A 22,758-nucleotide genomic window follows, 5' to 3' on the forward strand; every position below is an offset into this window, starting at 1 on the left:
GAAACTATTACATGCCAAATATAGTTTATAGCGATTCATGCCTTGAAATTAGCTCTTGCTCAGACTGGCGCAAATATCTGCTTATGCTGTGCAGTGTGCTTTGTAAACCTGGTAGCGCGTACCACGACAAGTTTCGGCGTACGCAGCGTTACATACAGGCGTATTTCGAACACGTCCATTCCACACATACTGTTGATGATGATCGGAGCGCTGTGTTGTCACAGTGTGCATGACAACTTTCGCTGTCACAAAAAAAGAGGCTCAAAATGCTTTTCTCTCCTTCGGTTTACTTCTATGTCGTTGATATAGCACTCGTGTTTCTGCGCAGTTTCGCAAAGTTGCTCTCCGCACACTCGTTTCTATCGCGTGACACGACATTTACTGCAGCAGATTTTTGCTCTTATGACTACAGCAACATGCTTTGTTGTCTTTGTCAAGAGTGGTAATTTTTCGAGCTTACTGCAAGAGCTATGGAAAGCAGACGCTAGCGCATCACCTAACGACGAGGGGCCGTACTCACATGTTAGGTTTGTTAACTCTTCTTTTTCTTTGTTCAACATCACTTCAGTGCGAGATAAATTGAAATAAAAGTATTATATTAGAGTGTCAGACAGTTTTCCACCCTGTTCAACTGTCGTGTACGAAGAGCATTCATGTAAAACGTCGGTGTACCCGGAGCACGCATCAAGCAGCTGCGCTTAGTGTACTTCAACCAAGACAACAACAGGGCCGCTTCAGGGAAGTCGCGCGCGTGCAGATCGTGTGGTGAAAACGCTCTACTCTCTCAGCCAAGATCAGTGACTCTGAAGTACCACGGATGGTAGTGCGTTGAGTGGCGATGAATATAAGACGAGTAGTGCTATGGGTGTCTATTCAACAAATCTTTATTGACTTTAATTTCACAACAATATACCCTGTACACTAGGAAATAATATATGCCAAATATAGTTTATTGGCATTCACACCTCGAAATTGTGCAGACCGACACAAATATCTGCTTATGGTGCGCAGTTTATTTTGTAAATCTCGTAGCGCGTACCGCGACAAGTTTCGGCGTACGCAGCGTTACATACACGCGAAGTTTTAACGTGACTATTCCACACATACTGCTGACATAGCGACCCTGAAAGAAAATAATAAAGTATGCTTACTTCTATTCTTGCCTTTTATCAAGTGTGCGCCAACTAGATTTCAAAACATTAAGATTACACGTCTCAAGTTAGCCCTAAGTTGCACCATCCATTCGGGTGTCCTCTACCATAAATATGTCCTATGAAAAAGAGCATATCAAAGTTCAAGTGGCTAAATTAATAGCATATGTTTAAGTGCGGATACATTTTATTTATTTAGTGAGAAAATGCTGCGGCCAATAAATACCAGGTAGGAGGGGGACATTTAAAAAAAACAAACATGCAAACATCGAAAAAAATTTTAAGAAATAATCAAATTTGCATGAACACAAAATCGGTTATACAACAAATATAACAAAAAGATAACAAACCATATATAAGAATAAACAATGGCAGAAATGGAGTGATGTCTTTAAGCACAAAGACAAACAATATACACATAAGTACAGACAAAATTGTGCACATAGAAACGCCTCAGCTATTACAAGCACCGAGCATTTACAATCCGAAAAATTGACATTACATGAAGACAGAGTATAAACATTATAATAAGCACTAGAAGTACAGAGAAGGCGCACTTATGTCACGGTTGGGATGCTCCGAGCAACGCTTTCTCGAAGGCATCTGATGTAACGACATGAGGTGGTAAGCTATTCTACTGAATAATTGTTCGGGGAAAGAATATATGTTTAAAGAGGTTAGTCCGAGTGGTGTATGGAAGCAGGTTGCGCATATGACGATGCCTAGATGCGCGAGGAGAAAATGGCCGTATGTATTTATGGGCATGTTAGGGTAAATTGAGCAGCTGCGTTGCAATTAGGTTGAACGCGAGTGAATTATTAGGAATGGCGAGAGTCATATGTATATTAGTCAACATACATAGTTTACCTTCGTTCGCTTGCTTTGCACGAGAAGAAAGTGAAAGCAACCACTCCCATTTTTAGTGTTCTACTCTTCGCTTGTCGCAAGAGCACATGAACTACTGCTATAAATACCGGTTTACTTGAGGTCTTAACGATATCAATGACAATTGAAGAATCAATAAATATAGAGAGTGTTGTTTTTTGCGACAGAAATTACGTGGACACTCTCCACTGGTTTTTGCCGTCGCCGTCATGCTCCGTATAAGGCCTAAATTTATAACTTCACCCGGCTCATCGCACGTTCAGCGGGCTAGTATAACGGCGCGAACACTGGGGACAAGCGTGGCTGAAGCGGAGATGAAACCAACCAGCCACCAGCGTCGCACAAGGGCGCATGCTCTAACACCGTCCCGCTTACGACGCCTGGCGTCGATGGCTCAAAAAGAGAGGAAACGAACCGCACGTGTTTCATCGGGTGAGGGAGCGTGATGGGGCACCGGAAGGAAGGGCGGGGGCCTCCGTAAATCTGGCAGTAACTGCGAACTTTGATCATAAGGGCATTCTCGCCAACGCTGGCGCACGCGCTCTCTCGACAGACATAGTGCGCTCACCGGTTACTTCGCGTTGAGGCGACAGACAGCACTAAGGTCACTTCGCTCCCTAGAGCGTTTTGTGGAGTTACGCGAGATTGGATCGAAAAGAGTTAGCTAGCAGCTTTTCTTGGTAAGTTCATGTATATGATGTTCTAACTTGTTGCTAACCCGTTAATTGGAACAACCTTGGTGTGATACATTTTTAAGAAATACCGACGTTTATTAAAAATTTTATTAGTGTTAGACACCTATCGTTATTGCACACGAATCATAAGGGAGTGTGGAAATAGCTTGGCGCCGTTAAAGTGTCATTTGGACGATTAAACAGCGGAAAGTTTTAATGACAGCGAGTGCATATGTATATGTGGAATATTCCATGACATTGGCATTAATGACTTCCTCATTCTAACTCGATAGTGTGAAGAGCTCGTTTCGCAGAAATTTTAATGTCGGTATCGGTGTCTTTGGTTCTGCGCGAAAAATCAGCGTTATCCGTGAGCGAAAACTTGAGATAAACACAACTAAAGAAAAAGAAGTTAAATGGGAGTGCAAATTCAGCCAAGAATTTCTTCGCGGCAAGCAGGTATTCCACGACAGAGCAACGCCCGTGCTCGACATTACTTCGGAAAAAAAAACACTGTATCAATGAAAAGTGGTGCGAGGGGTGTAATTAATACATATAATATTGTCTGCTTGAACCGTACAAACACACCAGGCTTCAAAACATGTGAATTGCGCAACGAGCGTTTCATTTCAAAGCCCATCAATGACACCCCACACATGAATAATTAACCATCATCATCATCGGCATCAACATCTTGTGCGGCTGCGCAGGTGCGCTTGTTTCGTTACGGACATGTAGTGGGTGTTTAGCCAACTCGCATAAAGAAGAATTATGTCGCAGTGGGCACTTCGCAACTGTTTCTGAAGTAGACATTGCAGGACACTTTCAAAGTGCCAGTTTACACGCGGACGCTCGTTCCTTTCGTTGCTGCACGGTTGAAGTGTGCGCCTAGAAGCGAAGCCAGCCTGGCGTTTGAGGGAGCGATGCGAACAAGGTACGAATACGCCATCGTGTTCTACTCTTGAAGGGAAAGCTGAAGCGTCCTCGAAGTTTCTTTTTTTCAGAAAACCGGAAAACCGTAAGCAAACTGAGACATTAAAATCGAATTTCTGTCCACGAATTAAGGCGGCATCGAAACTATGGAGAAAGAGTGTAGCTGCCGCAAGAATATCGAAAACTGCAGAATTTTTAACGCTTTGAACTTAAAAGATTGATTGCTAAATCAGGCATGTAATCACATAGTGAGTGTTTGAGGGCATATTCTAAGCGATCAAAACAGTGAGACTACAAAGTTGCGAAGAGATTGTGACAGTGTTAGGACAAGCACCACATTGATCCGTTCGCCCTTCTATTTTCGCAGCGTAGCGTACAAAGTGAAAAACATTGCCTATACATGATTTTGTAATATGCTTCATTCAAAACTTCTTTGGAAAATTTTGACAGTAGCATTTGCTTCAAGCGAGAAGGGTTTCATCTGCAGAGCAAGGTTGCTTGAAGCGTTTCTTCACCGCACGACACGTAGGTGAAGGCTTTCAGCGAACGCCAATTTATTGCGATTAATTCAATTATACAAATGCCAATCGTATATTTCAGTAATGGCGTTGCGTGCTTATGATATCTCTCGTTTGCAATTAAAATGTTTCTTCATGACAGCGCGTCCTGTTTTACGGCTTCAAAAGGAGCTGTCGTCAGAAAGCACCGGAGACCGCGCCCACGCGACCGGAGCACGGCAGCTGATTCTCTCTGGACTAAAGAAATGGCCCGCAAGTCAACCAGAAGAACATCAACTAGGTTCCTAAAAGCTCTTCACTATTTAGTGACGTCAACCTGCTGCCCCAAACATTTCCGTGTGCTTGCAATACCGCCTTGAAAACAGGACATTTTTTTCCAATGAAGTTTTCCTTGCGAAAAGCCAAAGTGAATTAAAAATTTGTGCTCTGCTTCGTGGAAGGTACGCCCAAATACTTTTCGACAAACTATAATAAATAGTAATTGTTGGGTTTTTACGCTCTAAAACCACAATATGATTATGAGGGACGCCGGAGTGAGGAGCTCCGAAAACATAGTTTTCGGCTGACTGTTGCTGCTTTCATATCAGTATGCAAATCTATGCAAATGCGTTCGCAATATTCTGTGATTTACAATGGAGAATGCAAGGCACTTTTACAAGTCACATTTCACCTTCAGAGGAAAACAAGGTAGTAGGAGATATTCGAAGCCGTATGCCGCCATACCATTAAATGCAATAGTTGAAGAAATCCTGAAATTGTTCAGCAAACTCTGTATATGGAAATAAAACACGGAAATCTATTTGAAAATGTCACATACAAAATACGCAATGAAAGCTGTATCTAGGAAATAACATGGTGAGTTCTTATACGTCATCATTTTACGCTCTGTTTTTGCTCTTTCGACCATCTACACATCATGTTGATCATTCTGCTTTTACAGTGGTTATATTGAAGCACGGCTGCTGCTCAGCTTCGGACAGGGCGCATTAGAAAGTATGCTGCGCGCCCATTCTGACACACATCGAACTCAATACTGTCGTTAATCACATCATGTGTGAGTGCCAAGCGAGCCTTCTCTTAGTTTTGTAGTGCATGTAATTGTGTTGAATGTTGTTCGCTCTTCAATTGGTCAAATACTATTCTCCTGTAAGAACGGCATGTCTTATTATAGGCTCTAGCAGAGTGGTTATCACGTGGGGATCCATTTTTGGGGGCCCGCGAAAGTCACTCGCAATAAAGTGCGTTTTTTGTAGGCACGTTATCTCCAGCGACAGGGGCCGCTTTCCTAGTTTGAGCATGCTTCATCGCCTAGCATTCTTCCTTTCCGGCGGACTGCGCTGCGGGATCCGCATTTACGCCAAACTCCCAAAATTTTCGGCGTACGACAGCGCTGGTTCGTAGTGGCGAGAAAATCAACGCGGAAGCGTTGGGGAGCACAAGTGAGCGCCGTTTCAAGCATACATCAGAGCTTCAGGAGAATAGATGAATGCAAATTTTGGCACCGCAAACATTGATCCCGCCTGTTGGGGGACTGCTACAATATTTCCCTAACTGCATCAGACACCGGTAAAGATTTGTGGTAGTTTGCTCTGGTATATGCATGCGCACGCTCTTTTACCAGCCTTGCATCTATGAAAATCAAATATGGAATGGGGTTGACTGGCTGTGGGCCGCGTGACTTATTGAAACGTCGCGATTGAAATAACGTGGGTGTTTAGTTTGACTACTCTTCGTCAAGTAGAAATAAAAGGTGCATGTGCCCCCAAAATATTGCGGAGCGCCGGACTGGTGCCGGCTCATCAGCGCGATATCGCTAGTAAGCTCGCCTCGTTCCCCAGTGCTTCCAAGAAGGTGTTGCCTTCCTCCGGAAGGATAGAGGCGGGCGCCTTTTAGCATTTCCCAGGTTGGGGGCGGGGGGGGGAGGAGCTCTGCGATTGCGGCCTCTAAAACGCCCTGTGCGCGATTGTGCACGCAGTAGAGCATACGCGCATGTGCACGCGCAATAATGGGCATGGGCGCCTCGTGATGCGAAATGATTAACTGGCTCATTAGTCGCGGAATGTGACCCCCCGGCCACCCGTCGTCGACAGTACTTCCGGTAGCAAAAAGCACAAAGCGGCATAATAAATCTCTATTGCTCCACAATGCATGCAACTTAAATTAGGCACCAAGTTGCTATAAGTAATTCAGGAGTCCCAAGACTAAATAAAAGTAATTAGGATAATTAAGAAGACCAGAATACGGACTTTACACGACGCCATTAGTAACGCATGCTAAAGTGAATTACTGATTAAGTATGCGTATTGGCTTTAATTAAAATTATTTTGGGCTCCTTAGTGTAACAGCTTACTTAACCTGAAATCGAAATTCCGCGCTTAGACTCCATGCAGTGGCATAGAAAAAATTTTTTTCGGGGAGGGGGGCACCTCCTTGATCCCACATGGGGTCTGGCCAGATAAGTGTGGTCGAGTGTCATTTCGTGCTCTGTATCCCATAGGAAAAAAAATTCGGAGTGGGGGGCACGGGCCCGGTGTGCCACCCCATGGCTACGCCACTGACTACGCCACTGCCGTTACTGTCGTAAAGAACGAAGGGAACACGCTGCTGGGCCGAGATTGGTTCAGGGCTCTACAGATAGAAGTAACAGGCCTTCATCACATCAGTGGTAGAAAGCAGGACGTTTTCGCTGCCGGGTTCCCGGAAGTTTTCAGCGAGTCGCTGCCGTTCGCGGCGTTGCCGCCTATTAGCATCGAGCTGAAGGACGATGCATCACCGCGGTTTCTTACATGTCGAAGCGTGCCATTTGCTTTGAAGGAGGCTGTTGTGACCGAACTAAATAGGCTCGCGGCCCTTGGAATTTTGGAGCCGACTCAATATGCAGAATGGGCTACCCCCATTGTGGTAGTGCGAAAGAAGAATGGCTCGCTCAGGATCTGCGGGGATTATCGAAGCACCATCAACCTTGCTGTTAAGAGCAACATCTACCCCCTACCGACCAGCAAAGAGGTTTTTGCTAAGCTTGGCAAAGGCCGCATTTTCACAAAATTAGACCTAGCGCAGGCGTATCAACTGCTAGTGGACGAAAAGAGCGCTGAACTACTCACGGTAAACATAGTACAAGGACTCTACAAAGTTTGTCGACTGCCGTATGGCGTATCAGTGGCACCTGCTCTATTTCAAAGGACCATGGACACAATACTAGCTGGACTTCCGCAAGTTGCCGTATACCTAGACGACATTATCGTGGTCAGTGAAACAGAAGAGGAACATGAGCACGTGCTCACCGACGTATTTAGGCGGCTGGCTAAGGCTGGACTCAGGGTGCAGGCAAACAAATGCGAATTTTTCAAACAAAGCCTGTAGTTCTTGGGCCATCGCATTGACCAAAAAGGCGTCTATCCGGCGGAAACCAAGGTAGAGGCCATCCACAAAGCCCCAGCCCCAACCCACAAGAAAGAACTACAGGCGCTTCTAGGTATGATAAACTTTTACAATCGTTTCTTGCGTGGGCGGTCTGAAGGAGCAGAGAAGCTTTACCGGCTGTTAGATAAAAAATGCTAACTGGAAGTGGGATGAGAAGCACCAAGAGGCGTTCGAATGTCTTAAGAAGTTGTTAACTTCAGACTCTTTGCTGGTACATTTTAACGAAAGCGCTCCCTTGATATTTTCATGTGATGCGTCCCCGGTGGGTGTAGGCGTTGTATTGGCTCACGGTGACAACACGAGAATTGAGCAGCCGATTGCCTACACATCGAGAACACTTACGAAGGCCGAGCGGAACTATGCCCAAATTGACCGAGAAGCGTTAGCCGTTGTGTTTGGTGTCCGGCATTTTCATCAATACTTAGCCGGCCGGAAATTTGTGATATTCACAGATCATAAACCACTTCTAGGAATATTCCGGAGGGAAAAGCAAATTACCGAAGTGCTGTCGCCTCGCATGCTTCGTTGGAGTTTATTGCTGTCGGCATATGAGTACACACTCGAGTACCGCAAAACGCAGGACCACGCTAACGCGGACTGTCTCAGCAGGTTGCCGGCTCCCGGATGTCATCAAAACGCTGAGCTTCCAGGTGACGTCTTGCTCCTGGAAGCCGTAGAGTACCCACCAGTCACCGCCGGGGATATTGCAGCCTGTACTGCACAGGACATCCAGCTATCAAGGGTGAGGATATGGATCGTCGTCGGCTGGCTGGAAGAACGCGTGCCTAAAGAATACGGCGCATACGAGGTAAGACAGCACGAGCTGTCCGTGCACAGAGACTGCGTGGTCTGGGGAAACCGCGTGGTGGTCCCGGAAGCGTTGCAAAAGCGTGTGCTTGTCCTGCTGCACGCAGAGCATCCAGGGGTATCGGCCATGAAAGCTATCGCGAGATCACATGTATGGTGGCCTCGCATGGATGCGCAGATTGAAGAATTTGTGCGGCACTGCACAGCATGTCAAGAAAACCGGCAGAGTGAACCCAGGGTGCCAGCCCACTTTTGGACAAAGCCGGAGCGGCCGTGGAGCAGAATACATCTCGATTTTGCGGGGCCTATTAACGGTGTCATGTTTCTGGTGGTAGTTGGCGCGTTCTCAAACTGGGCGGAGGTGGAAATGATGACGTCGGCGCGCGCGCCTGTCGTGATAGAACGACTACGCAAGATGTTTGCAACTTACGGGCTGCCGGACTTAATCGTGTCCGACAACGGTGCAGTATTTACGAGTGAAGAAATGCAGTCGTTCCTTAAGATAAATGGCATCCAATCTATGTACACTGCCCCTTATCACCCGTCAAGCAATGGCAGAGCAGAACGCATGGTTCGTGAGTTGAAGTGTGCCCTTAAACAGCAGATCCAAGGAACTCTAGCGGGCAAAGTCTCTCGGTTTTTCTTCAAGCAGCATTCCACCCCCCACTCGGAGACAGGCAAGGCCCCGGCAAGAGCTCATGTTGGGAAGGAACCTGAGGTCAAGCTTGGCAAGACTGTATCCCGACACGATGCATGTGGAATGCATGCGGCAGTTACCCCCTCGAAGTTTTCAGTGCGGTGACTGTTTATATAAGGAATTTTCGCTCAGGTCCAAGGTGGTTGGCGGCGCGCGTGCTGCGGCGCCGGGGCCACGTTATGTACGACGTCCTGACGGCAGATGGAAGCACACATTGACGACACCGGGACCACGTACGGAGGGTGTGGGACCCAACGCCCGTGACCACTGCAGGTGGTACCAGTGCCTCGTTTGCGCTACCCGAACCCTCAAGTTTGGCGCCTGCGCCTGCGCCTGCGCCAGCCCCTGCCGATCCAGTGGAATTGAGGCGCTCCACCAGTACGCGATGTGCAGTGCGCCGTTATGGGTTCAATGACTAGTACGGAGGGATGTGACGTCGTGCGGTGACGTACCCGGGAGCAGTGCTGCACGTGCCGTTTGTATCGGCCACCAAAAGTGCAGATAAGGGCACCGTTCATCTATATAAGCTCGTTACAGTTGAAATAAACCATTCTTCGTGTTGGCTTGTCTCCTGTCCGGACGTCAAGCACTACACGGAGGATCTTCGATATTTCGTCGTACCGCAACCGCATATTGCGTGTTTGCGCATTTAACACTTCGAGAGCTGGGAATTTCTCTCCGCCAGTCGGGGACGCGCCACAGAACCACCACGAAGTGATTGCTGGATCACTGGCGAGAAGGACGGCGAAAACAACAGCAGACGACAACGCTCCGCACGCTACGAGTAAACACCGCAATCGGCGTTATTCTTGCTTGGTGAATTGCCACGGCAGTAAAGCACTGAATAACAACGCTCAGTTTTACCCATTTCTGTAGTTGTCATAAGAAGTAGAAAGGCAAGAGCGCTGTATATGGCCATTGCGAGCGTGATGGCTAAGCGAAGTACCCTCGTTCTCGACAGCAGGTCACGTGAGAAAGTGTGATAATGTGGCTCTGCTGTTATGTTGAGGAGGCCTTGCGGAGAACCATGATAAACTTCACCATGAAGCTCAGCAGAGGCTCTGACCGCAGTGCGTGCCGTGTGGCACGGAGTGAGCAGCTAGAGGCAGACTGAGGACGCGTAAAACGCACGCTGTGACATCAGTATATCTGAGTGGGTCGTCACCACACAGTATAGCACGCGTACATTTTGAAAACTCAAAGTTCCGGTTTTAACTAGCTAACACGTGTGTCATACTAGTAAATTGCAAAATGTTTGTCGGGATGACCTTCAGGTTTGCTTTGCCCGTGGCATCTGCGATTGCCGTGGGTATCTCGGAGGGCACGGTTTTGCCTTTGGCGAACTATATACAAACGGAAGACAACCACCAAGAGACCATTTGAGGACGCATAATGAAACAGTCGAATGTACAGGAAGCGAGAGCTGAAAGGAGAACACAACTGACAAGGGGAAAATCGCCGGGGCCATTCATCCTTGACAAAGCCAGCTTTGTACTACTAATCGTAAGACACATAGCTGAGTAAATTGATCCTGTATGTACTTCATCGCTTTGGCATTACGTATATACTAGGGGTGTGCGAATATTCGAAAGTTTCGAATATTCGTCAAATATTACATTCGAAATATTCGTATTCGATTCGAAAATCGTGTATTGAAAAGTTTCGAATATTCGATAACTTCGAATATTCGAAAAATTCGAATATGCGATTCGATTATCATGCATACAATAACTCGTCTTCCCCATTTCTGCTGCGTTCGTATCGCTAAAAACGTTGCCGAGAGGAGCGCTAAACATTGGAAGTACACGGAGGCACGATATCTGCCTGCGACGAGCGCCCCAATACGTATGATTTATTGCTGGTGCATCTCCGACGTGCAGCGCTGCTGGCGATCATGTAACCATACATTTTCAATATTATGCTGCCCTAACGTGCCGCACTACCACTCGTTCACTATGCGGGACCACTTCTGAAGAAAGACAGTGACCCACGTGACTGGTGGCGGACTGTAGGCACCTTCAGATACCCCAGTCTGGCAAAGCTTTGCCCCATGTAACTCCCTATACCAGCCACTTCTGTTCCAAGCGAGCGTGCCTTTTCAGTGGCAGGGGGGGGGGTGTCTCTGTTACAAGGAAGCGCCTGCTGCCTGATCATGTGGAGCAACTCATATTTCTTCACGATAACATGCAGTCATTACTTTCTTTGTGCCGTGATATTTGCTTGTGTTGTGATGTGCATTGTGCTAGCCTGGACATTGTGTTCTGGAGATAGCAGTGTATGTTGTGTTGCCAGTCAGGCTGTTAATGTTTTAAATGCGAAGCATTTCTTAGCGAACTTCTGCGACTTTGAGCGTATCTATCTATCTATCTAGCCGCCTACGACTTTGTGCTCTCCTGGTCGCTTGGTTAATCGAATGTACACCAAAGTTGGTATGGCGTAACATGACTGTATGACGAACGTAAATGGCAAGTCATAACATGAAAATCATGACACCCATGTCATGTACAGCATGATTTACATGTCACGCTCATGGTGCGCTGGCGGCCGTTCGCGGGCTTGATATACACCGAAATTGGTATCTTGCGATGTGACTGTGTGACGAACATAAAATTACGAGTTAACATAAAATTCATAACACGCATGTCATGTACAGCATGACTTACGTGCCACGCTCATGGTGCGCTGGCAGCCGTTTTGCTAGCTTGATATGCACCGAAATTGGTATCTTGCGACGTGACTGTGTGACGAACATAAATAACACGAGTTAACATGAAAGTCATGACACACGTGTCATGTACAGTATGACTTACGTGCCACGCTCATGGTGCGCTGGCGGCCGTTTCGCTAGCTTGATCTACCCTGAAGTTGGTATTGCGCGACGTTACTGTGTGACGAACATAAATAATAGGAGTTAACATGAAAACCAGGACACGCATTTTCCTCACTGACATACAAGACGATGTATTCAGCTCTTTTCTGGCTGCTTCGCATTACATCGACTCCCACAATGCGTGGGATCTGCCGGCTTTTTTTTTCTTCAAATAGCTACATGGTAAATAAAATATCGTTACTGTGGAGGCATTTTTCCTTTGATATTCGATATTCGATTCGATATTCGAAGGTGGATATTCGTATTCGATTCGTATTCGAAAAATTTGATATTCGCACACCCCTAGTATATACCCGATTTTAGCGCATTTAGGCGCTAGAGAACGGACATCGGAGAGCTTCCCTTGAACTCGATTTCGTGCGATGCTCGCTTGTACTTTCGAGTTGCAGCGCGCTGGAATAACTGAAACTTCTTTTGCATTGTGCCCGCATTATGCTTTGATGAGTTTCCTACTTTTTTGCAGCGTGGATTGGCAGAAAAAGCTTTCCAGGTCCTTCATTTTCAGGCTACTGTGCCTCGACGCCAACGAAATAGGGGGGGGGGGTTCTGTTGTGGACTATGCCCATTCGCTTGCGGACGGTTCTCTATGTGTAACCAAGTTATGGCGCGTTCACACTTGGCCTCGAAAGGGGAGAAAGCGGCAAAACTAACCGGAAATCCCCTCGCTTCGCCGCCTAAGCGGCCGGAAAACAACGCGGCGAGCCGGACGCCACAAATTGGCCGGAGATCAATTTTTCCACCACGCGAAAGCGGATTGCCTTTCCGCTTGATGGGAACTGCGCTAGCTTAAATCACGTGACGTAGGCAACCGGCCGCAAATTCAATATGGCGGCCAAGGCATCGGTGGTGGCTCACATCGGCGCATTTGCAAACTACCCGTGCAGCACCACAAGACTCAGAGCCTCGACATGGACCCAACGTGTCTCGATTTTGCACAGCCGGGTGAATCCGCCGCCGCTGCTGCTGGCGTGTCCGCTTATGTAGTTTCTGCTGGTGTAACTACGGAAACAGTGGTTTGAAAAGGTGAAAACTATTTCTCTTCCGTGTTTTTCATACATAACTTGAATTCGGTACAAAAGTAAATGCTCAGGAAACGCGAAACAGAGAATGAATTCTCGAAGTGGCGAAAGCGGCGGCGGCGACGGCATGTTGGAAAGGCAGAACAAATGTGAACATTTTCGACGCGCGCGAACACGATTTTGCGGCCGCTATGGCGCTCTTGCTTGCTCTTCGCTTCGCTAGTGTGAATGCGCCATAAGCGCCAGGACTGCGATGAGGGCGCTGGTGGCGGTGTTTTTCGCAGCGCCGCCTGTGCAGAGTCTCACGTCTAAGGACGGCTTCTCCGCAGTGGCAGCTGAGGAGATGGTTGTCGGGGGTATGCCAAACGTCAGCCTTTCTCGGTGCGTAGTGCTACTTGGCAATCGGGCGGGATGGCGTCGGTGGTGGCAGCGGTGGGGCGTCTTGGCTTTGGCGCGGAGGGTAAGCATAACGACGGACTGCAGCGGCATAGCTGATAGCTCGCAGCTGCGGCTGTACTAGCTAAGAACCATCAAGCGACGGCTGGATTTCCTTGCGCACTTCTTCAGCTATTGACGTCACCTCAGGATGTTTAAAGGAGAGCCTCCGGAGTTCCTCTCCAACAATAACTCAAATGATTTTGCACAGGTTGTCAGGGCCAAGGGCTGGAACAGTTGCGCTGTCTGGAATCAGGCGCATGGTCGGGTGCGGATTTTAAGCACCTTCTGAATCGTCGTCGCTTCAGATGGAAATTATTGGATGCTGCTTTGTAGATAACGCATCAGTCCCGTGACGAGCTGCTGCTTGACACCTCGCACGAAAAAGCGAACTTTCATCTGTTCAGGCGGGACATGATCTGTGTGGAGGAACAGTCTCGTCATCAGTGAAGAGTGCCACGTTTTCGGTCGCAGCTACAACGCGTTTCAAGAAGAGCCTCGGCCCTGTCCTTGAGGACGACTCCCGTGAGTGTGGCTAGGAACCTTGTACGAAAAAAGTCCCACGTTGTCAGGGTTCGATCTTGGTTCCCGAACCATGTCCTAACTGCGTCTTCCAAAGCGGATTTGACATCCTGTAGCTTGTCTTCGCTGCTCTAGGTATTGAAAATGACCACCCGGTCTTACGCTTTCAGCCAGCTTTCAGGGTCTTCAATCGACGATCCGCTGAAACTTTGTGGCTACGTGGGTCGCTCTAGCATGACTGGCGCGCGCGTTGACACAGTGGCGATCATCGTTGCCGCAGTCATGGTCATGGCCTCGGTCGTCCGGGCCTTATCGCATTGAGGCCCGTACTCTTGCGCTAGGCCTTGTTGCATGCAGATAGCTCGCTGGTTGGGGTTGGCGACGATGTCTTCTTCGCGACTTGAGCTGGGTTCATGGCTTCACGGGGGCGTCCGGAACAAGGAGAAACAGCACCTCTACCAGATGTCATGTGGTCGTGACTTTGAAGCAGGTGGAAGTCGGAGTGGTCAAAGACGAATCCCTTTACTCGGATAAACTTGTGCCCGGAAAATGAGAGACCAAATTACAAGCCATTCCTACTGTAAGCTGATAACAGCAAGAACAGTCGTCTGCCGTCGACTAATCTGCGAATTGGTAAAGCACGTCTGTATTTATAGATGCGCCATCGAAGAGTGCAGCGTTTCCTCTTGGTGGCCGCATAAAGTCCAGAATAAACTTTAATGTTCACGTTATGCGCGCAATCATATCAGAAGGTTCTAAAATAATGTGGAAGGTTCGTAGCCATTTGGGTGCGGTTTGCGCAAGGCAGTATTTACATATGATGAGTGGTTCGGTTGCATAGAAAAATAACACAGCGCGTGGCATTATGGAACCCTGTAGTTTTTAAAGGCATTTAGCCTAATATTTATTTTGCGTATGTTGTCTTGTACGCTTTCGCGGGAAGCCCTTTCTTACTGCACATGTTTAGTAATATCGATCGTTGGCCCTTCAGCCATCATCTTAACCATGGTTCAAGTAGGTGTTTCAATGCATTGGCAAAAGGTAAGCAACATTTCTAGAAGAGTATATAGCGGACTTTATTCTAATAACATACGTTTCTACAGCATGAATAGAATAAAGTTAGCCAGACCTACGGTATTTAGCCGTAACCCCCAACTCACAGCTGCAAGCGGAATTTTTGGTAAGGATGAAAATTGTGCCGTAAAAGCAGTAGGGATGCCGTCAGTGAGTGCTGTAAAGCGGTACGTTATTGGAAAACGCACCCTGTCAATTTGTTAATGAAAAGTTGTTGAAATTTGGTCACTATTGAACAAATATTTTATGCAGCCTCCTTATGCCGATGCACTGAGAAAAGTTCGGCGGATGGCTGTAGAGAGTATATTACCATTTTTTTATGATGGGCAGCAGAACACAGCGTGTAGATACGTGGAAGACTGAATATCAATACAAAACGTGACGCTACAAATGCTTCAGAAACAGGGCTGACCAAAGATGCTTTGCAATGTATCGTGGCACGATACAAGATAAACGGGCAAGAAGTACTGCAGATACAAATAAAAGATACTACCGCGATTATTGTATCCAATACCATACCTTCTAAACGTATTTCAAGATACGTTTGATAGATTCGCAAATTCGTTAGTATAGATATACATAGCGTAGCGGCAAAGACGTATACGTATATACACCGAAATATTTCCTTCAAAGTTTATTAACTGCGCCCACATTTTCATCTGAATGAAATGTGTGTCAGTATCTGGAAGGTTTTGTATTTATTGCTCAAAGTGTATCTGTTTTATTCCGAATCAATCAATTGGGGTTACTTTAGCTGCTTATCAAGAGAGCTCTTTATACACTGCGCTGTCCGTGGTTTTTGCGTGTCGCTTTAGCAAATGATGAGATTAGCTGCCCTGCTTACCGACCAGCAGGCGGGTTGCGATCTAGTCACAAGAACTTCAACAAGAAGCCTGCGAGCGATGGCCTTAGTATTGGTGTGGAGTTTTACCTTGTCCGTGAGCTACCGTTTACGCAATACTGGATCACGGGGCAGGTGTACAGCGGCAACAATGCTGGTAGTGACATATATTGTGACGTATCGTGTATATGTAGAGGACCTAAAACTGCATTGATTTTTCATGCTCTACTCATCTGCTAGCGTTAAGAGTGCGTTAGTTAAATACGCACTACTAAGCAATCTTTCAACAATTTTTCTCCTACGAGAAAACATGCCCAGCCCAGAATCATCTGAGACGTCTTTTATAGCTGCACAAAGCGTCGCTGGCAACCGCCGATATTAACTCTTGCCAATTATAGTTCTGATTACCTGGGTGATTACAAATAGTAGAAAAAATGTGGGAGGCGTACACAACGAACACATATATTTGTAAGTAAAATACCGTATCGAATAATCACAGTGAATAATTGTATAAAGATGACACAGGTGGCACTTTAATTGCTTTCACAATTAAGAATGAAGTATCGTGAGCTCATTTGTTAAGGTAGGACAAGAAAAAATGCATTGCCTATGGAAAACAGCCAAAAACGGCTCGTTGCGACGCTCAGAAGAAAAACGGAGGATTAGGTAAAGCAATGTTTCTCGAAAACCCTTCGTCCCACATTTAAGATGGCTCTTAACAATTTCCATTATTACAACGCAAACACAATTTCGCTATTTTACAAAGTATTAAGTAGAATTTTTGTTATAATCCAGGCACGCCCAGACAATTATATATTCGTCCTCAAAATCGCTTTGACATAACAGAAAACACATGTGGAATGTAAATTACATGTATAAACATCAGTCGAAATGTCACAGGCAGTTAAAAGTACGAGTACAGCCGGCAGCTTATTTTCGCAGCAGGTTACAAGAGAGACATTGCAGTAAAGAGACAATAAAAAGCGATACAGGCACCTACGTATTGTGCATGATGCGCACGGAATACACCCAATGAAACAGTTATCTTGCTAACAATTACAATACTGTTATAAGAACTCTTATGAATAAAGACAGCAGAAATAAAAAAAGCGCCAGGCCTGCGCGGAAACCGCAGCACAGTCACAGACAAAGCTGAAAGAGCGGCATTTCTAGAGCCCGTTATAAACTCTCTTGTGGCTACTACTACAAGAACACTAGCAACGTACCCACTACGCCACAAATATTTTTTTGTGAAATTGGGAATCACCCACCACGACATTATTCGTAATTCTGCAGAGAAGTGAGGTACCGTCTGTCAGGCATTGTGTGCACTTTGTTGATTGGACGGTTGATGACGATGAAGAATTATGGCTGAGCCCTTTGTAATGGGTTGAAAGCTTTAAACGACCCACTAGTTACATAATTCGCATTGCGTGACGCCCGGTCGTTATTTAACTCGCCCACCACGCTTTATAATATGCGTTACCGTGAGAAAGAGAGTGAGAGGGAATTAACATTTTTGAGACCTTGAGGAAATGGATCATGGGAGCTTTATTGGCTTCCTTGGCAACCAATAGAAGTGCAACTGCGAAGAACCCACTGCGCTATAAATCATCATATTTTTTTCAAGCAGAGATGCATCCACTATGCAATCTTTCTTCATTCTGCGGAGAACCGTGGTATCCGCTGAAATCTGAGAGACATTATGTGCACTTTGTTGAAGCTGAGGCTAATGACGACGAATTATGGCAGAGCCCTTTGTAATGGGTTTGAAGCATTCAACAACCCACTCAATGCGCAATTTGCATTGTGACGCCTGCTTAGAGAATTTGCGTTGCGTGATGCCTGGTTCTTATTTTACTCTTCTACCGCCCTACATTACATATGTTATTGTGGTTCCTTATATACATGAAGACTGTATAGAGTCTGGTCATTTTGCAAAGTAGATTCAAGCCCCGGCGTGGCTCTGAGATACAATACTAGGCTCACACGCAGATGGTCCAGGTTCGAATCTAGTTCTATCCTGGATATTTTAGGGGCGAAGCTCCTCTTAGTCTGACCTTGTCACGTCTCCGTTGTCCGGCGTAACCACCTTTGCAAACTTCCCACTACGACCCATCACCGATCCATCACTTCACCGACCATAAAGCCGTTATAATGAAGGGGGAACGGAAGCCACGGTTAGCTACCACTTATGATTATTAAAATTTTTTGTATAAATATATACAGTGTTTGTCACGTCTTTGATGATGTACTGGGCTATCGCTTTGATTACTGCTGGGCGAAACCACTGAAGATTTCACGGTGTAACCATGGTTGCTTCAGGAGCTTCGCCCAAGCTCTTCATCATTCACCCATGGTTATGCTGTGAATTTTTTTGTTCATTTCGTTTCCTTTTCTTATTTCGCGCGATAGTGGTTACGGACACCGGCGGCGGGAGGTGACAGATACGGCACGAAAAACGGCCCATGTTGTGATCGCATAACAGCTTTCGCTGTATAGCATATGGTTCGCCAAGATATTTTCTGTTCAGTAAATGCTTGTTATATTAGATGTAGCATCGTTACCATTGGTGCTATAGATGTGAAAATCTTATTTTCATATAGGTCATCTCAGCGTCTAAGTCAAGCTTAAATCCTCAAGATCCTGCCAATCGCTGGTGCATGACAGCTATCAGACGCAAAGCAACCCGATTCTCAGATTATTCGGACTTCGTAAAGAAGAACCATGCGCAAGAGACACTCTAATAACCACACCATAGCGCGATGACAATTTGCGCAACAGGCGCGCCACGTACTGGAGTACGCGGCAGAGGACAGTCGCTAAGAGCAATTGTCATGCTCCTGACACAGCAAAAAAAAGGAAAAAAAAAGAAAAACAAAAGGTCTGCTGGGCGTGGACGATCGCGCACTAGTATTTTCCGAGACGGCGCGAGCGGCACCACGTGCCTCGGTTGCACCAGTATCGACACGCCGACCTCATCACCTGCCCTCTCTGGGGGACCCGGGCGGAAAGATAAGAGATTGTCACCCCCTTTAGTTTCATTCAAGTGGCTTAGTGATGCAGTATCCGCTCGAGAAGCGGAGTTTTGCCAGTGTTTATTATTTCACACTATGGTGTTGCGATCGACGTATCTTGTATCTAAATATACACGATGCATTGTTTAATGAATCATAAGTGAAGATACTGATACACAAATTGCGAGACCTATAGCGATACAATTACAAGACACTCAAAAAGTGTAAGATAGTATCTAAGGTACACGTATCTTCTATACTGTCCAGCACTGTGAATCAGAAAGCATTTGGTGACCTCTACGATAAAGCTACTACACCGGTACAACGCGCTAAATAAATAAAAATTAACATGCGCCAATAATTACGATGTACTCGAATTGTATACACATGACCCTTTCTTAAACGTTATATTAGTGAAGTTTCTGTTTAAGTTTTCAATCTATCAATCAATCAATGGAACTATATTTTGATGAACAGAAAACCGGAAATACAACTATTATTTGGACCGATAGCCTAATGTGCCTGAGTAAAGAAAAGAGCAGCTGAGTAAAGAAAAAAAACGATCATATAACATACATACACGCGTATACATTTGCTCTTGAATACATACATGCTTATTAGTTTGTAACTTATAGCTTGCAATACATATAATTTATAAAAAAGAACAGAAAGAAAATAAATTTCTACCAGCAAACACACAGGCTTACATGTCTTGAATTTATATAAAAATGACTTGCATTCTAGGCGGAATTATGTGCAGTTTAAACCTCAAGGGGGGCCATGTTCCAAAGTTTAGTTCCATTAAATTTTATTAGTCTTTCACCATAAACAGTATCTCATTTCACAGATTGAAATTACAGATCGGAGCACGTCGCGTATTGCTTACAGGAATGCAAAATAGATCAACAGGCAAAGGTGCGTTTCTATTAGTTAACGTATTTGTTGCAACAGCAATTTCAGGAACTGAAAGAACGTGTTGTGATTTAAAAATATAGCCTACTGGATCACATTCGCTTACGATTCCTCATATTCGCTTTTGAAGTCGTTCATGAGCTTTTAGATAACTAAAGGCTATCTAAAGAAATAAGCAACAGTCATCTAAATAGAGAGTAGTTTTAGATAATTGATGGGTGAGAGAGAATGTCAAGACGTGCCCCTTGTCAGATGTTACCGTGTTCAGAGTATATAGCTAGGTGACGCACATTGGAAATTCATGAAGTTAGACGAACACATGCTTTTCAGTGTTCATCTCTAATTTACATATGAGTTTAAAGAGATAGAGCTGAAAGAATGAACTTATTTTTTATTTCTGTCTTCTAAAGTTTTTTATAGAATAATATATATAGGCTATGCCCAGAAAGCTCAAAATTGACAAAACATTTTCATTTGTGACTCTTACCTGGACCAAAAAACAAGGCACACTTTTCGTTGAAATTCCAGTAATCCATTATGTATCTTTCACCTGCACCATTTTGGAGAGTAACCGTGCGTCTTGCAAGTTACAGAAGTCAGCACAACAAACAGGCAAATTGACGCATTGTGTTTTTTGCAAGCAATGCATATGTAAATGGGTGGAGCAGTTAAAAACACAGGCAATCCTATTTACATTTTATTTCACTGTTTGGTATATTAGATAATTGACAAATATACAACTCGAAGACAATTGCCTCAATTGAACTTTGCATGCAAGCACCATGACTGCTTTGTCGTACCTGCAGTGCACTTGATTTCACAAGCACTATCCGGTGCCGTTTAGCCGAGCAGTGTTACACTGCTAACTGCAAATACCACAGTGCTAGCAGTATTTTGTTGAGACATGTTATGGGAGGGAGCCAGTACAGCATGGTTTCGCGAGCTTTTCAATGGCATTTATCCTTACGGTGTTACAATCCAAGCTGCCATTTTAGCAGTGTTAGTTGTCTTTCAATGAGACAAGATATGAGAACCAGGTAGTACACCTTGGTACTATGAGAGCGAGCTTGCGCAGAGTGTTTTCACGGACACGTTTTATTTCCATTTGACCGAGTAGTGTTACACTGCTAACTGCCATTTCATGCAGTGTTATCAGTGTTTCACTTGCACAAGGTGTGGGGGCGAGATAGTTGGTTTGCCACATTTAAAAGTTTCAGCGCAGAAATCCAACAAAGTGGATCGTGTCGCTTCCTGTCCGCTGTGTCTCATTTTTGCACTGAACATATTACGGTAACAGTTAGCAGTGTTACATTCACCATTTACAATCGAACGGCGATTCACTTGAAGGCAGATTTTCTCACAGCTCATAGTGTGGCGGCGTCTGCATACAATTCGAATGTGCCGCGATCGCAAATAGTCAATGCTCCAGCGCTCAAGAGTCTTATAAAGACATTAAGATGTGGTAAGTGCTAGCTATACATTATGAAAGAATGTTATGCATGCCGACACATACACTAGAGAAGAGAACGACACGGCACGAACACCCATTACCAACACAGAGGGCGTACAAGGAGGCAATGGATAGCATACACACAAAACGTTTCTTCACATGCTCAAGTAAGTCCGCGCCTCCCGTCACTCAGGCATATCTCCAACTCCAGGAAGTATATTGCCACGCGCCATGCCGTTCGTCGCAGCGTCATTTAGATAGGCTAGAGCGGATTGCGAATAACTTCCGATGGGCCGATCGTATCAGACAGTGCAATATCTGATTATAGGTGTGCGCACGTTCTGTGCTGTTTCCTTAGCGTTTAAATAACTGGCAGCACGTAATCTGTGGTTTGTTCTTTGGTGGAACGGCAGCTGTGCATGGGCACGACGCTCTGGTTCTGTTAGTTTTCTCTTTGTGTTTCCTATGCGAGAGGCACAAGTCCGCCTCATTATTAATAAAGCTTGTTCGCCGCATCCTCGTCTACCGTGGATTGCAGTTGACGACGACGCCCGTGACATCTGGTGGAGGTGCCGGGTATGTCCAGTAACCCATCGTGCAGCCGTGACACCAGTCCTCATCATGCAAAGCAAGACGACCAGAGAAGACGCCGCCGACAGCTAGGACTTCCCCCTGACCACGGCCTCCTTCCAGAAAAACACCCGCCACAAAAGAAGCCAGGCCTGTCAAGATGATTGAAGCCCAGTTGCCAACAGCCGTCGTACTGCAGCAACCCCGTGAACCCTCTGAATTCCGCGGAACGCCGTGCGACGACCCCGAGGACTGGCTGGAACACTTCGAGCGCGTGGCGATCATCAACAAGTGGAATGACGAAGCGATGTTGTAGCAGGTCTATTTTACACTGGAAGAGTCTGCGCGTACCTGGTTCATCAACCAAGAATCCGTGCTTAGGACGTGGGAGAATGACAAAGGCAGCCTTCTTCGGACGTTTTCAAGCGTTGCTGGCAAGCAATGGGCGGAAAGGCAGCTGCATTCACGCCTCCAGCTCCCTAATGAGTGTCGCTGTCTTCGTACAGCGACACTCGCTGTACGACACTCGCTGCACGTGCGAGTTCGCAATGCGTACTCGCACGTTGCTCGACGCTGTGCATAACACGGATGCACCCCCAACTTTCATGACACCATATGTATTTTCAAGCATAAGAATCAAGCTACTAGAGAAATTGTTGAGGCTCATCACATTAACAAAAAAGACAATCTATTGTGAGCACGCCATCAATCGCACTGCATGATGATAAAATTTGTTTCCTCAATCGTTTCATCACATAGGAAAGGAAAAAAAGTGTACACGTGATCATCGTTTCGTAACCGTTTATAATCTTTACAGCAACACATGTTTATGTATCCTGTCGGCTATCAATGATGTAAGAGCACGTGATACTTGGTGAAGGTTTAAATAGTGTATGTTCTTTCTAATAAAGTTAGTTGTGAGAAGGCGCTCTGTGGTGTG

The 22,758-nt window shown here is 45.8% G+C and overlaps 1 protein-coding gene across 4 annotated transcripts in view; it reads right to left on the minus strand.

The window, feature by feature from the left end:
- Window positions 1-868: 868 nt before the first annotated feature.
- The window catches only part of LOC119405969 (uncharacterized), a 326,987-nt gene continuing 305,097 nt past the window's right edge, over window positions 869-22,758 (minus strand). For 2 of the 4 annotated variants that reach the window (XR_005186483.2, XM_037672793.2), the window contains 2 exons: window positions 20,286-20,348; window positions 869-1,123 (listed from right to left, as the gene is read on the minus strand). Coding sequence is in view for 2 of the 4 variants with exons in the window: in XM_037672793.2 (XP_037528721.1) it covers window positions 999-1,123; window positions 20,286-20,348 (188 nt within the window). In the remaining 2 variants the exon portion in view is untranslated. Of the gene's footprint in view, window positions 1,124-4,884; window positions 4,931-20,285; window positions 20,349-22,758 lie in introns of all 4 variants that reach the window. The other 2 variants (XM_037672794.2, XR_007417558.1) reach the window with 2 other exon arrangements.

This window comes from Rhipicephalus sanguineus, chromosome 9, assembly GCF_013339695.2.
Source record: "Rhipicephalus sanguineus isolate Rsan-2018 chromosome 9, BIME_Rsan_1.4, whole genome shotgun sequence".
Classification (NCBI taxonomy): Eukaryota; Metazoa; Arthropoda; class Arachnida; order Ixodida; family Ixodidae; genus Rhipicephalus; species Rhipicephalus sanguineus.